The sequence below is a fragment of the Hypanus sabinus genome, chromosome 6 (genome assembly GCF_030144855.1).
Source record: "Hypanus sabinus isolate sHypSab1 chromosome 6, sHypSab1.hap1, whole genome shotgun sequence".
Taxonomy (NCBI): Eukaryota; Metazoa; Chordata; class Chondrichthyes; order Myliobatiformes; family Dasyatidae; genus Hypanus; species Hypanus sabinus.
Genome location: NC_082711.1, coordinates 61,937,201 through 61,953,755, shown reverse-complemented (window position 1 = coordinate 61,953,755; position 16,555 = coordinate 61,937,201). Strand labels below are relative to the sequence as shown.

At 39.2% G+C, this 16,555-nt stretch overlaps 1 protein-coding gene and 1 long non-coding RNA gene across 5 annotated transcripts in view; one reads left to right on the top strand and one right to left on the bottom strand.

Annotated features, from left to right (window-relative positions):
- The window catches only part of LOC132395009 (uncharacterized), a 61,884-nt gene extending 55,395 nt beyond the window's left edge, over positions 1–6,489 (top strand). The window contains exon 3 of the long non-coding RNA XR_009512482.1: positions 3,902–6,489. This is a non-coding gene — a long non-coding RNA (uncharacterized LOC132395009). The remainder of the gene's footprint in view (positions 1–3,901) is intronic.
- The window catches only part of cdk14 (cyclin dependent kinase 14), a 599,160-nt gene that overhangs the window by 112,368 nt on the left and 470,237 nt on the right, over positions 1–16,555 (bottom strand). For all 4 annotated transcript variants that reach the window (XM_059972264.1, XM_059972266.1, XM_059972267.1 and 1 more), the window contains one exon: positions 15,448–15,592. In XM_059972264.1, the coding sequence (XP_059828247.1) occupies positions 15,477–15,592 (116 nt within the window). In that variant the 3' untranslated portion in view covers positions 15,448–15,476. The remainder of the gene's footprint in view (positions 1–15,447; positions 15,593–16,555) is intronic.

Below are 16,555 nucleotides of genomic sequence, written 5' to 3'. Positions count from 1 at the left end.
AGAGGTAGTTACACCCAAGGTGCAAGAGCCAGAAGACTGGGTGAGAGTCAGGAAGGAGAAAAGAGTTAAAGCCCTCCCCACCATAAGCACATCTACAAGGAGTGCTGTCACAGGAAAGCAGCATCCATCATCAAGGAACCTCACCATCCAGACCATGCTCCCTTCTTCCAGCTGCCATCACGGAGGAGGTACAGGGACCTCAGATCCCATACCACCAGGTTCAGGAACAGTTATTACCCTTCAACTATCAAGCTCTTGAACCAGAGGATAACTTCACATGCACCATCACTGAACTGCTCCCACAACCTATGGACTCACTTTCAAGGACTTTTCATCTCATGTTCTCAATATTCATTACTTATTTCTTTATTTTTGTTTATTGTATTTGCATAGTTTTTTGTCTTTTGCACATTAGCTGTTTGTCCATCTCATTTTGTTTGTAATTACTGTGAATGTCCACAAGAAAATGAAAAGGGCTTGAATGCTATCACCTCCTACAAAGTGAAACCAAGTGACATAGTTGACAAGGCTCTGCTGCCACATGTCCAAAATGCTTTGATTATCAAACCATGGAGGCTCCTTCATGAACTTCCACAGCCCCCGATGGCTCCATGATTTCAGTCTCAGAGACCGGTGTGAAAGCATCCTTCAGTAGGGTGAGTCCAGGGAAAGCACCCAGCCCAGATGGTACCAAACACTTGTGCCGATCAACTTGCTGGAGAGTTCACCAAAATCTTTAATCTCTCACTTCAGCAGTCTGAGGTACCCACCTGCTTCAAGGAGGTGTCAATTACATTGGGTGCCAACATGGCAACCTGACTCAATGACTATCATCCAGTAGCAACTACATCCTGCCTGAGAAACAACTTCGATCTACTCCAATTTGCCTACCCTCTCAACAGGTCAACAGCAGATACCATTTCAATGGCTCTTCACTCAATCCTGGAACACTTGGACAGTAAGGGTGCATATCTCAGGATGCTCTTAATTGACTACAGCTCAGCATTCAATACTATCATCCCCCAAAAACTAATTAATAAGCTTCAAGTCCTGGGCCTCAATACCACTTGGAACCTCAATTTCCTCAGTTGTAGACTCCAGTCAGTTCAGATTGCCAACAACATCTCCACAATCTCCCTAAGTATGTATAGTCCACTGCTCTACTCACTTTATACTTACAACCGAGAGTTAGCACAGCTCCAATGCCATATTTAAGTTTATCCATGCTAATTTTGTTGTTGGCAAAATTAAGGGTGGTAACCAATCAGCATATAGGAGGGTGATGGGAAATCTGGCTGAGTGGTATCACAACAACAACATCACAGCCAACGTCAGCAAGTCCAAGGAGATGATTATTGACTTCAGGACAAAGAACCCACAGAGATCTATGAGCCAGACCTCATCAGGAAATCAGAGGTGGAAGTTCTTGGAAGTTTGTGAAGATTTGGCATATCATCTAAAACTTTGACAGTCTTCTACAGATGTGTGGTGGAGAACAGTTACATGACAATCTGGTATACAATATTCTTGTATGGAAAAGAAGTGGATGCTGCCCAATCGATCACAGGCAAAACCCTCCCCACCATTGAGCACATCTACACAGATCGCTGTTGCTGGAAAGCTGCATCCCACCGTCCAGGCCATGCTCTTCTTCTCTGCTGTCAGGAAGAAGGCATGGGGGCCTCAGGACTCGCATGACGAGGTTCAGGAACAGCTGGAGTGTCAACCACCAGGCTCTGGAACCAGAGAGGATAACTTCACTCCCCCACCACTGAACAGGACTCATTGTCAAGTACTCTTCCTTCCATATTCTCAATATTTATTGCCAATTTGTTTAATATTATTATTATTTCCTTTTTTTTCTTTTTGTATTTGAACACTTTTTTTTGCACATTGGTTGTTGTCCATCCTGTTGGGTGCAGTCTTTCCTGGATTCTACTGTGTTCCTCGTATTTACTGTGATTGCCCCCAAGAAAATGAACATCAGGGTTATATATGGTGGCATATTTATATTGATAATAATTTTGAACTTTGAATAAAAGCAGGTAGTTTTCATGCTGAAGGTAATGAGCTAAACACAAATATACTGTGTGTTCCATCCCTATACTTCCTCCACCAGAACATTGTTTTTATGTGCAAACATAGCCCTTGTAATTTTTATTTTTCAAAAAAACTGTGCCAGTAGCCCTTTGCAAGGATCAAGGGAATCTGTGATGTGCTCACTGTAGAGATCCACTGATCTGTGGCTTTGTTAGTTACTGCTGATTGCAGGAGCCTATGGTCATGGGGCACGATCGGCCTGCTCTGTCAGTTGTAGCTAGCCCATTTACTGATGCTTCTCTTAACCCTGCATTTCCCACTCCTGTTCCCCCTCCCAACAGGCAGTCATTGAGAGATTAAAAACACTACCCACTTCCCATGGGTCAGCATGTAAAATACAGCACAGCTGTCTGCCTAGCAAGCAGTTACTCTGTGTAAAATGCCCATTTCACATTTTATTCTCTTAAGGGGGAACAAACCACAATGTTGATTGCACAGAGATAGTCCAGTTCTGTCACTGCTTTGAGAGGAAGCATCCATTTTTGCACAATAAATGTGCCTGAAGTCTAAATGCTAAGCAAAACTAATTTTGTGCAGTTTTCACTACCCATGGAATTTTATTTAAGACATTGAACTATCTTCAGTGACGGTCAACGTACCTAACTTCTTCTTTAACTCTGATTTTCCATTGTTTAAAATAAATCAGTGAAGCCTGGCACTGGAAGCAAAGTCTTAGAAAATGCAATCCTGTAGTTGAAGAAACCAACAGATAATTGTTAAGATATTGACCTGCATACATTGAGCACGTCATCATAGCCCGGCTTGTAGCTGCATATCTAATTTGATGAAATTTTATTGTCAAAGAATAGAATAGAAAATTATCAATTTTGAGGGGTAAAAAGAAAATTTCCTTTATAATTGTGAGAAATTGGAAGATGTTGGTGTTCAAAGGGAACAGGGGAACAGGATGTCCTTATACACAAATGACTTAAGCAGGAATTTGAAAAGTGCATTCGCCTTCATGGCAAAAACATCTTGAAGACAACAGTGAAGATGTCTGACTGTGATTATCTGGGTTCCAAGTGAAACGTCACATTCAATTTTACTTACATCTAGTCCCTTTAATTAAGGAAGGACGAACGCCTATTAAAATGACAATCAAATTTTCCAAGAAAGATCCTGGATGGGGGATTCCTTTATGAGGAGAGCATTTAAATTGGCTGGGCCTTTATTCTCTAGACTTTAGACTGACCAATAACATTACTGAAACATACAAATTCTTCTCGGGCTTGACAGGGTAGGTGGAAGGATGATGTTTTCTCTGGCTAGGATCTCTAGATTTAGGATCAGTATCTTAAAATAACTGACCAGCCATTCAACCCTAGGTATGGAGAATCTTCTTTACCTACAGATATTAAATCTTTGGAATTTTCTACCCAAGAAAGATGCAAAAGAATCAGACACCGTCTATACTCAAGACAGAAATCGATACAATTTTGGATAGTCAGTGGATGGAGCTGCAACTAAAAAGAGGTGTCAAAGTGGACTGCCAGCCATTATCGTAGCGAATACCATAATGGAGAATCAGCCTAGATTTCTGTAGTGAAGCATGTAACAATGTTTGAATTCACTGCCTATGAGAAAGGTGAGACTGCTACCAAATGAACATAATTAAATTATCCCTTTTTGCCCTCATAGCAGTTGGAAATTTGTAAAGCTTTAGTAGCACACTAAAATGCTGGAGAAACTCAGCAGGTCAGGCATCATTTATGAAGAGGATTAAAGAGTTGACGTTTTTGGCCTGAGACTGGAAAGTACAAAGTGCATAAATTATACAACTTTGACATTTGTTTGCTTGTAGGTAGTCCAAGGCAAGAAACCAAAAGAACCGGAAGAAAAAATAAAGACCAACCCCAATGTGAGCAGAGAGGAAAAAAACACAAATCATGCAAACAATAGAAGCAAGCAACAACAAGAGCATTCCGAACAAAACTGAGTCCTCAGATCCAATTCCCCAGAGCAGCCCAGAGTAGGCCCAAAGCCTCAATATTCAGTTCATCATATCAACGGGGCAAATTGCCACAAAGTTCGCAGACACTAAGCTCAGCAGCCTTAGCTTCACAGAGAGGGGAGCTATCAGTCTATCTGGTCCGGCATTTAAATTGTCCGAACAATGGATCATGTCTCACATTAGGACCCAGGCTCCACTGCAGAGAATTGCTCTGGGCCGAGACTTTGCTGCCAAAGCCCTTTCCAACCTGTCCAAATCATTTCAGCACCCAGAGCGATCAAGCCTGGCCCGACTCTCAACACCTTGACTTCCCAGTCTATCTGGGCCAGCCAATGTTTAAATCATCCAAACAGCAGATTGTACGTCACATCAGGGTCTTGGCACCACCACAGCAAATTGCTCTGGGCCTAGAACACACTGTTCAACGATTCGCTTTGGACCTAGACTTCACTGCTGAAGAAGTCGTTCTTGACATCTTTAAATTGGCTAGGTGCTTAAGAGTGATCCGCCCTCAAACCCAGATTAGTTGGATGGGCATTGGAACTCCTCTGCCTCATATTCTCCACTCCAAATCGGTCGCTCCAACCAGCATGGCTCCACCTCTCTTGAGTTCACTTTGCCTTTGCTGGTCTCTTCATTATTTGCAGTGATAGGTTACCACAATTTACTTCAAAAAAAAGTGTTATTAGTAATGGTTTTAATTGAATTCTTTTGCTTTCGAACCATCAGTAAGCTGTTGCACGCTATCTTTATAGTGCCATCTTAAATCAGGTTCCGAGTAAGGAGGAAGATGGTATTTTAGAGTAACAGGTGTATCCATACTATGGATTATTTGAAAGCCAAGATGTTTTAAGAACAATACAAAGGAATTATTTCCTTCCTTTTATCAACTGATAGCAAAAGAAATCTCTTCCATTAAGTTTATCAATTTCCATAGAGACATCCTGTACTGAACTTGTATCATTCCACATAGAAATAAATTCAATTATAAATCGCTCTGGTTGAAACTAGCTCTAATGCCTTGCCTTGAACACAAACACAGTGGGATATCCTTGTGATCCAGTGCTCGCATTTTAAGATTTGGCGGGAATTTTACATAAATCCACCAAAGCCTCTAAAACCTTATAAATCCTTTCATATTTTCCAAGTAATTTAAAAATTTAATCTAAACCTAAATGCTGTAATTTTGACTTCATTTACCAGCATGATTGTAGATCATGTGGTTTCTTAAGTCAGAAATGACTTCCAGCTGCACATACTCTGAAAATTTTCAGCATTCTTGTGATGTTATCTATTTTTCAAATTCAATTTGTGCAAATACATTAAATACCATGATGACGTGGCTCAGCCTTCCACAGGAAAGTCACTTTTCACCTATCAATCTTCTGCTCAGTGGTTTAGATTGTCCAAGAATGCTTGAATTTCAAAATACTTATTGCATATTCAGTTCCCCACTTCCTACCACATAAAGTTATCTTGAGCCCTTTGATACTCCATAAACTTTGTCATCCTTTAAGTTAGACCTTTCACATATCACTAAATACTACATTAAAAAATACAGATATTGCTCAGTTTACAAATAATGCCACTGACTCCATCGGATATGTGGCCTTGATTTACAAAGCTTTAATCACCATTTCAATTAAACCATGCTAATTATCATTTGTAATGCATTTTGTGCATCCCACACAATGTTACAGAAAAGTTTGCCTTTGTTGCATGGTATAGGAATTGTTATCGTGATTCATCACATTTTGTTCTGCACACTCTTTAGTATTGAATCATAACATCCCAGCAGTTTTAAAGAATTGCATCCCCTCTGAAAAAAAAGGGGTATTATAATCGCAAATACTAAACCAGAGTAAGTAGGTGGGGTGGGGGAGAGGAAGCAGATCACGGAGAAGCAGCAGTGAGAAATGATCCCTCTGAACTTCCATCGAAGAGAAGATTTAAACTTCTTCAGAGTCGTCATGCCTTGAAGAGATTTCACAGCGGAGCAGCAAATCATAAACACAAGAGATTAGAACTGCATAATGTGATCTGAGAGAATGGGTAAAATGAGGGTTAAGGATGTGGTTTGAATGAGGTTGGTGGATATTCAGGAACATTGGGCTCTTTTGGAAGAGAATGCCCTCACACAGTACAAGACCAAAATAAGGGATATGTGTGCATGGCTCCTATGCATACAAGAGTTTGAAAAAAAACTATTAGAAAGCAATGTTAAATTGACAAATGAGGCTGGATTTGATGAAATAGAACAGAACAACATGGAAGAGTAATTGGATTTCCATGCTGAATAGCTTTTAGAAATGAAGATATGAACGAAAAGCCAACTGGGCAATAACACAAACGCCAAAGCAAATTACCACAAGGTTTCATATGCATTTTACCACAGAGAAAATGACTGCCATCCTCATAGACAATGGTTACAATATGGAGTACAGCATTAATTGTGGTTGCTAAAACAAAAATGCTGGATTTTGTTATAAAGGATGATATCAGATACTTTTTATATCGCAGATAACATCATTCAGCTTTTTTATATTGAAACTAATTGGAAGTGTATTTTCAATTTCTGAATGTCCAAGAATACAACACTGTTCCTTGTTGCATGAGAGAATATTAACAATATAAGCTGTACAATTATACAATATTCTACAGTGGGAAAATGTAATGCTGTAAAATACTTCTGATTGAACAAAAAATCCTTAATCTGTCTACAGATAAAATATTGTGTAGATAACATCCACTTGCACAAAATAAAATGGTATTAAGGCAAATAAATTAACAATGAAATTATTATGGAAATGCTTACAGATAAAATCAGTAAATTAAAAGGAAAGTGTTTGAGAGAGACCTGGTGCAAAAACTGGATGAAGGTAATATTTACACTTTGTTGCCACCAAATTCTATGAGCAAGTTACAATGAGACAGTGTCAATACCACTATACAGGGGCTGAAGTGGTTGACAAATAATAAATATAAGAGATTAGAAGATGCTGGAAATCTTGAGCAACACACAGTAAATGCTGGAGGAACCCAGCAAGTCAGGGCAGCGAATAAACAGTCAATGTTTCGGACAAGACCTGCTAATAAATAATCTTATCCTCCAGAGTTCAAAGTTCAAAGTAAATTTAATAGCAAAGTACATATGTAGCACCATAAACAACCCTGAGATTCATTTTCTTGTGGGCAACCACAGTAATTAAAAGAAAAACTAGAGTCAACAAAAGACCACACCCAACAGGATGAACAAAGAACCAATCTGCAAAAACAACACCAAACAGTACAAATACAAACAAAAATGCTAGTAAATAAGCAAAAAATACTGAGAACATGAGACGAAGAGTCCTTGAAAGTGAGTGCACAGGTTCAGTAATGGCGCAAGTAAAGTTGAGTGAAGTTATCCTCACTGGTTCAAGAACCTGATGGTTGAGGGTAATAACTGTTCCTGAACCTAGAGGTGTAAATCCCGGGGCTCCTGTGCCTTCATCCTGATGGCAGCAGAGAGAAGAGAACATATCCTGAATGGTGGGGGTCCTAGACGATGGATGCTGCTTTCCTTCAACAGTGCTCCGTGTTATATACGGAACATGGAGAGCTTTACCCATGATGTATCTGATACTTTGTGTAGCCTATTCCACACAAGGGAATTGATATTTCCATACCAGGTGGTAATGTAGCTAGCCAGTATACTCTCCAACACATCTACAGAAGTTTGCCAAAGTCTTAGATAACATGTCAAATCTTTGTAAGTTTCTAAAAAAAATAGAAGCTTGACATCAGTGAATTTTTTTTTCATCTGGATCTTGAATGCGTTGATCCCTTTAGTACAGCATGGAAATAACTATCATGCTGATCAAGACTCCCATCTAAGGTAGTCCCATTTGCCCATATTTGGTGTCTATTCCTCTAAAAGCTTCCTGTCCACGTACCTGACCAAGTGCCAAAATAGCACAGAAAGATAGAGCACGGAAAAGATCCCTTTAGCCCAATGAGTGCTCAGAGGCCAGTTACTTTGAACTTTAGTAATCTATTTTATTTCTTACCCATTCCCATGTACTCTCTCCCCAAGTCTACCTCTCATCTATGCACTAGAGGCAGTTTACAGGGACCAATTAACCTACTAATCAGCACATTTATGGGATTGTGGCAACAAACTGGAGTATTGAAGGAAGGGAGAAAGTATGAATTCAAAATAGACAGCACTGAAGGCCAGAATCAGACGAAGCTCACTGGAGCCATGAGACAACGGATGCTTTAAGAGCCCCATCATGCTACCCCCATCACTGTGCCCATGCCATAACATTATTAGGAAAAGAGAATGGTCAGGAGCAGAGAAATCTTTATTTATTGTAAAATAAAAGGAAGTTACTGGGGGAAAAGTTGAAAAAATTACTTTGCATCAGAATATTGGAATCCGTTAGTCTTGAGAGACCATGGATTTGCGCCTTGGAAAGTTTCCAGGGCGCAGGAGGGTTGTATGGGAGACCGGCAGTTGCCCATACTGCAAGTCTCGTCTCTCTATACCACCGATATTGTCAAAGGGAAGGGCAAGGGCCGATACAGCTTGGCACCGGTGTCATCGCAAAGCAATGTGTGGATTGCTCTGTGTGTTGTGCTCAAGGACACAACACACTGTCTTAGCTGAGGCTCGAACGAGTGACCTTTACATCATTAGACCAATGTCTTAAATACTTGGCTACCCGCCAGCTGCATCAGAATATACATAAAATAATAGTCACTGCAGTAGGGAAAATAACAGCACTGAGGATTGCCAAATGACAGCTAACAGATGGGTTCCTTCAAAAGGTTCTAAAAGAAACTAGCAGAAAATGTTTGAGACATCTTAATTATAATCTTCAAACTTCAGGAATTAATCAGGAAAATTGCAGTACTCAGCTACCTTTAGATGAGTTGCAGACCAGTCTAGATAGTGTGACTGAGTACCATAAGTTTCAGGTGATCACTAAGAGCTAGCAAATATTTTTGAAAAGTGGGTCAAGAATGGCTAGGATGAATGTTTTCTTGAAGTGGATATTATTACAGTAAACACAGATGGACTTTCTAAATGTAACACCCACGCTAGCGGCTGATGTATGTCTAGGGGAAAAATCCGTCCACCTGCCAAACTGTGTCTCCCGTATGCGTGGATGCTGTGAGATGCACACTGGTACAAACTCGCACACACAATATCAGACTGCACACCATGTACATTTACAGAGTACACTTTATACATCTTACTAGAACTGGGTAATTAATAGCGATACAATATATAAAAAAAGGAAAAGAAAAGGCACCAAAACTTATCAGAGTTCAGTCAATTCGTACATAACCGTTGGAGTTCAATTATCGAAGTCTTTGGTCCCCTATTCGATCTTCTTTGACCACCTCGACCCACCGCCTGGGACAAACCTCGGTGGTCGACCACAGCGCGTCCAGCACGCACTCCTTCTTCGGTCCTCCTCCCTGAAAAACCCGCGCACTCACTCCAGGTTCCCACACATACAGGTAGAACAACATTGCTACCACTGGTTCGATGCTCCGTTATCAATAATTATAACCCAAACATTCCAAATAAACAGAGCATTATCTCATCAGTTACCCACAAAGAAGCCATTTCACTATAACTCTACAGAGAAGCCATTTTATATGTGCAGTTAGCAGTTAACATACAGTTAATAATGAGGACCCTACACAGTTATTTTTCTGGAGATCCAGAATGCTTACATAATGACAAACTAAGGAAAATCTGCAGATGCTGGAAACCCAAGTGCCACACACAAAATGCTGGAGGAACTCAGCAGGCCAGGCAGCATCCATGGAAAAGAGTACAGTTGACGTCTCAGCCTGAAATGTCGACTGTACTCTTTTCCATAGATGCTGCCTGGCTTGCTGAATTTTTCCAGCATTTTGTGTGTGATACTTAGATAACATCTACATCGTAGACTATTGTTTAAAATTGAAGCTCACACAATTGAAAGCAATTTATTGACATGGCTTGGAAGTGTGCTGAATATCAACATGCACAGGTTAGACAATTGCTGCTTCTCAAATTTGCAGGCCCTGATCAGGGATCTCCTGCAAGAATATGCTTTGAATGCACAACTACTCATATTTATAAAAACAATGGAGGAGGTTGTAAAATGCATATTGGGGTCTTGTCTGAGTAATACTCCAAAATATTAATTAAACAATAGAATATTAAAAGGAAAGAACATCAGGAGTCTAACATAAAAATATAACAAACTGCCCATTAATACAACCATCACTATGAAAGCGTTCAAATACAGTACAATAAATATTTGATAGAGAAAAATTAATCTCATGTATATTTTAACTTTGTAACAATGCAAAAATGTGACTGTCATTATATTTGTGGCATGCATCAAGATTCTTTTTATGTTGATGAACTAATAGGTCTGCAATAGGTTCATTTTTGTTTATGCTTCTGTCACCCATCACAAATGCTCATTTCTTTATTTCAATCACAAACCAGTTTTCCAGTGTGAAATAAATAAAACTATAAAGAAAAGTCCTTTTCTCTTAAAATATTACATCAAGTTAATACTTTTTTAATCATGGAAACAATTTTATAATGTATGACATATAGTTTTGCTGTCTTTTTGCACTATTTACTGAATTAAATTTTTATAAATATTTCTTATTGTAATTTATAGTTTTTATTATGATGTATTGCAATATACTGCTGCTCCAAAAGAACAAATTTCATGACACATGCCAACAATATTAAACCTGTTTCTGATTCTATCTGGATTAAAGCCAAATATCTCATCATTCCGTGAAAAAAATACTGACAATAATTAATCACAATTTTGTGGTCAGACAGATGATTTTTAGCAGTGATTCACTGATGTTAGCGTACAGATCAAGGTGGAGAACAAACAGACTTCCACAGAAAAGAATTGGCAAATGTTCACACTGGATGGGATACAGTTGTAGATAAGTTTGATCAAAGTCAAAAACACACAAAAATAGCAATCCATTCCATTTTAATTAATTTTGAAACTATTAACTCTTCTATGCTAAATGAAGTAAGCTAAAGGATTTGAAACCATGTTCAGTCAAAAAGTGCCAATTAAATGATCCATCAGCTTGAACATGAAATGGTGAAGGTATGACCTGTACAAAACAGAGAGCTTACACCTGAACCTAAGGGGGCCCAATATCATTGAGGACAGATGTGTTAGAGCGGTTGGAGAGGGCTGAAACTAATTTGGCAGAATGATGGGAACCAAAGTGATAGGATAGGGCAGTGGGTATACAACTGCAGTGTGCACTGAGACTATCAGGAAGGACAAGCACATGATAAGGTGAAATTTCAGTAAAGGGATGAGTGTAACATGGGGACAAAATCAAAAAGAATGGCAAATACAGGACCAGTGAGGTTATATTTGAATGCATGCAGTATACGGAATAATGTAGATGATTCTGTAGCGCATTCAGAGATTGGTAGGTTTTGGTCGTCCTTGAGTCATGGCTGAGAGATCATTTTTGGGAGCTTAACATCCAAGGATGCACATTGTATCAAAAGGACAGGGAGGGTGGGATGGCTCTACCGGTAAAAATGAAATCAAATCCTTAGAAAGATGTGGCATAGGATTGGAAGATGTTGAATCCTTGTGGATAGATTTAAGAAATTGCAAGGGTAAATGTGTTTTATACAGGTCAGATGTGGGCTACAACTTACAATGGGAGATAAAAAACACGTGTAATAAGGATCACACACAAGATGTTAGAACGTAGAAATCTACAGCATATTACAGGTCCTTCAACCCACAATGTTGTGCCAACCACCTGCTCTAGAAACTGCCTAGAGTTTCCCTACCGTATCGCCCTCTATTTTTCTAAGCTCCATGTACCTATCTAAGAGTCTCTTAACAGACCCTATTGTATCTGCTTTGTATCACCATTGCTGGCAGTGCAGTCCACGCACCCACCACTCTCTGTGTGGAAAAACTTAACTTTTATTTCCGCTATGAATCTATTTCCAAGCACCTTAAAACTATGCCCCCCTTGTGTTAGCCATTTCAGCCCTGGGAAAAAGCCACTGGCTATTCACACAATCAATGCCCCTCGTCATCTTGTAAGCCTCTATCAGGTCAACTCTCATCCCCTGTTGCTCCGAGGAGAAAAGGCCAAGTTCACTTAATCTATTCTCATAAGGCATGCTCTCCAATCCAGGCAACATCCTTGTACATCTCCTCTGCACTCTCTCTGTAGTATCCACATCCTTCCTGTAGTGAGGTGACCAGAACTGGGCACAGTATTCCAAGTGATGGAGGAGCTCAACAGGTCAGGCAACATTGATGGAAAAGAATGACCAGTCACTGTTTTGGGCTAAGACCCTTCATCAGGATTGACCTGCTGAATTTATCCAGCATTTTGTGTGTGTTGCTTTGGATTTCCAGCATCTGAAAATTTTCTTGTGCATGTAATAAAGGCAATTTTATAATAGTGATGGGGGGTTTCAATATACAGGTAGATTAGGAAAATCAGGTTGGCGCTGGATCCCAAGACAGAATTTATGAGATGGTTCATAATTTATGAGTCAGTGGTGGAGACAGATACACTACTGAAGTTTAAGAGACTACTAGACGTATATGGAGGAATTTAAGGTGGGGAGTTATATGGGAGGCAGGGTTTGAGGGTCTGCACAACATTGTGGGCTGAAGGGCCTGTAATGTGCTGGACTATTCTATGTTCTTTAAATCTTAAGCACACTAGGGGAAAGACTGCTCTGGAATGAGTGTTGTGTAATGAACCAGATTTGATTAGGGAGCTTAAGGTAAAGGAACGCTTAGGAGACAGTGAACATAATATGATAGATGTCACCCTCCAATTTGAGAGGGAGCAGTAAAGTTAGATGTATCAATATTACAGTGGATTAAAGGGAGTTATAGAGGCATATCGGAGCAGCTGGCCACAGCTGATTGGAAAGGGACACTAGCGAGAATGATGGTCAAATAGCAGTGTTATAGTTTCTGGGAGCAATTTTATAGGCTTAGTATTGATACATCCCAAAGTATATTAAACATCGGATGATGTAACTGTAGCTGACATGGCAGGTCAAAAACAATATAAAAAGAGATGGCATATAATCCAGCAAAAGTTAGTGGGACGTTAGAGCAAAATGCTGGAGGAACTCAGTGGCCATATGGCATCTATGGAAAACAGTACAGTCAATGTTTCAGGCCAAGACTCTTTATCAGGTCCTGAACTCTTTTCCATGGATGCTGCCTGGCCTTCTGAGTTCCTCCAGCATTTTGATTGTACTGCTTGGATTTCCAGCATCTGCAGATCTTCTCTTGTTTGTGATGAAGAAGGAAAAGATGGAATATCAAGGTAAGCTACCCAATAATATCGAAGAGGATACCAAAAGTTCAGTTATACAGAATGTAAAACAGAGGTGAGAGTGGACATTGGACCACTGGAATATGACCCTGGAGAGGTATTAATAGGGGACAAGGAAATGGTGAACAAAGTAAATAAGTGGCTTGCATCTATTTTCACTGTGGAAGACACTAACAGTATGCTAGAAGTTTGAGTGTGTCAGAGCGCAGAAGTGTGTGCAACTGCCATTAGTAGAGAAAGATGGTGCTTGGGAAGCTGAAAGGTCTGAAGAGAGTTAAGTCACCTGGACAAGATGGATTCCAGCTCATGGATCTGAAAGAGGTACTGAAGAGATTATGGGGGCATTAGAAGAGATGTTCCAAGAATCTCTAGATTCTGGAATGATTCCAGAGGACTGTAAAATTGCAATGTCACTCTGCTCTTCAAGAAGGGAGGGAGGCAGAAGAAAGGAAATTATAGGCTAACCTCAGTGATTGGGAAGTACACTGTTAAGTACGAAGTTTCAGTGTATTTGGGGGCACATAATACATTAGGCCAAAGTCAGCACAGTTTCCTGAAGGGAAAATCTTATCTGACAAATCTGTTAGAATTCTTTGAGGAAATATCGAGCAGAACAGACAAAGGTAAACTGGTGGATGTTAAGTACTTGGATTTTCAGAAGGCCTTTGACAAGTTGCCACACAAGAGGCTGCTTAGCAAGATAAGAGCCCATGGTATTACAGGAAAGATACTAGCATGAATAGTGGATTGGCTAATTGGCAAGAGGCAAAGACTGAGAATAAAGGCAGCCTTTCCTAATTGGCTGCCGGTGACAAATGGCGTTCTGCGGGACTTGATGTTGGGACTGATTCTTTTAAAGTTATATGTCAATAATTGGGATGAAGGAATTGATGGCTTTGTGGTCAAGTTTGCAGGTGATATGAAATAAGCTAGTGTTGAGGAGGTAGGAAGTATGGATTAAGATAGATTTAGGAAGCACCAAAGAGTTCAGCATAAGCAAGATGGCAGAAATTCCAGTCTGAGACCAAGTCTCGAAGTTTTCAGCTTCCTCCCTACAATGTATTGGTCTAAGTACGAAAAATGACAGGGATGCTGATTGGTACTGAGTGAAGGAACATCAATGAATAATATACTTCACTTGCAGTGAAGGTGGCATGAACGGTGGGAGACTCCTGAAAACCTAATAAGAACAGAAATGCAAGCTCTTCAGCTCCTTGAATTGGCTCACACACACAATATCATGGTTAGGTCTTAACTTTCAATTAATGTTGCCATTAGATCGTTAAACTGTCTGAAAGTCCACTGATTTCAGTCTTAAATATATTCAAAGACAAAGCATTCTGAAGGTATTCTGAAACTGAGACAGAGAATTTCAAAGATGCAGCCCTTTGTATAGCTCCCAGAATTTGCACTTGGTTGGGCATATGGAGTGAGCCAATTGGGATAGTGGGTAGTTAAAGGAGGAAATGCAAAGATATACAAGGAGAAAAGAAACAGGTAGGATCAATGACACAGGAAGGCAGTTAGGGAGTAGTAATAGAAAGATGACTGGAGAGGGTAAGAGGAAAAGGTTGGGTGAAGAAACTAAATGGAGGAGGGAGAGTGGAAGGCACTGAACAGTAGAAGGATAAGGAGAGAAAATACTTTTTGCCTTGATAAAGCCACAACAGTTAAGTTAATTATAAACATACATATCATTATACAATGTAAAATGTAATCAGCTGAAAAATACTTGCAAAAGCTTAGCCATTAAAATATAAAAATAATTATACTTTCATTTGTTTTTTTTTGGAGATTCTGATGTATTGCACCTGTGATTTATACTGTTAAAACAAGAGCATATGTATATATTTCACGTGGAACTTTAATTTCAACAGACGCACATAATTAAGATTGATTTTAGGTGGAGAAATAAATTATTTGCACACACATATTGCCAACTTTAAGTGCACCATACTGAAGTAATTTTTCAATAGTATGGAAGAACACTTCTTAAAGAATCAGTACTTTAATTTTATTACCTTTGTATGGTACCAGGGTTAAGAACTCCTCAATGTTTGTGGTTCAAAAAGCCTTTACCATGACTGTTGCTTCTCCCAAAAACTCTTGAACTGTCATCTACTTCAGCCTGTAGTTTCACAGTGGGCACGACAAAGACAGAGGACACTGGTGATGAAGAGAAATACAGAGTCAAAATGGCAACATGCTGGCATTTTTTGACATAGAGATTATTTACTTCCCTAATTCATAGCAGATACAGTAACAAATCAATTTAGTTTTCACCATGAAATTTTCACCACTCCAAAGTGAGGACCCCTCAGGCCAAAAATAATTGCTTCCTTTAGCTAAAATCATTTTTCATGGGAAATGCAATCAAGCTTACTTCATTGTACATTTGCAATGTTAGAGTAACTCCAGGTGCTTCCAGAACTGGAAATATTTGATAGAAGTTCCAGGATATATTTATCTCATCAATTATTTTGAAAGCTAGCTTTCAGATTTACACCATCTGTATATTTTTTAAAATTTTAATAAAATTTGCAAGCATTCTTCTTCTGCAAGATTTCTAATTTTCATAATGCTCAAAATATAACTTGACACTCTCCAATTTTCCACTGTTTTAGAAAGAAGAATTAGATCACATAACACGACAGGCAGTCTCTGCTGTAAAACACCAGGATAGGTTATGCCTGTGAACCTTCACACTAGGAGTTGTTAATTCCAGTCAGACTGCTTCAGTCAGGATTCAAGGTAGACACAAATAAATTCCCCAAAAGGAAGAGCAGAAGATAATTACCATTCATAATTTTTATTTACAAAACATGGAGCAACAAAAGTCAGCCCACATCTACCTTATAAGTTTAATTACAATTGAAGGAGATAAAAAGTGGAGCTGGCAGGAGAATGGCCAGTTATATTCCAGTTTAAAGATAACATCTGTTATTGACTATTCAAGCATGTCATGGTTAATTATTCATGTGCTCCACAGTGAATTAATTTATCATAACTTGACTACAATCTTTTGATATAAAAAAGGATTAAGAAACTAAATACGTGGGGAGTGGTTGGATCACATGCTGCACACCTTCACAATAAAATAGTTAATATAAATGAATCATAATTAATTTG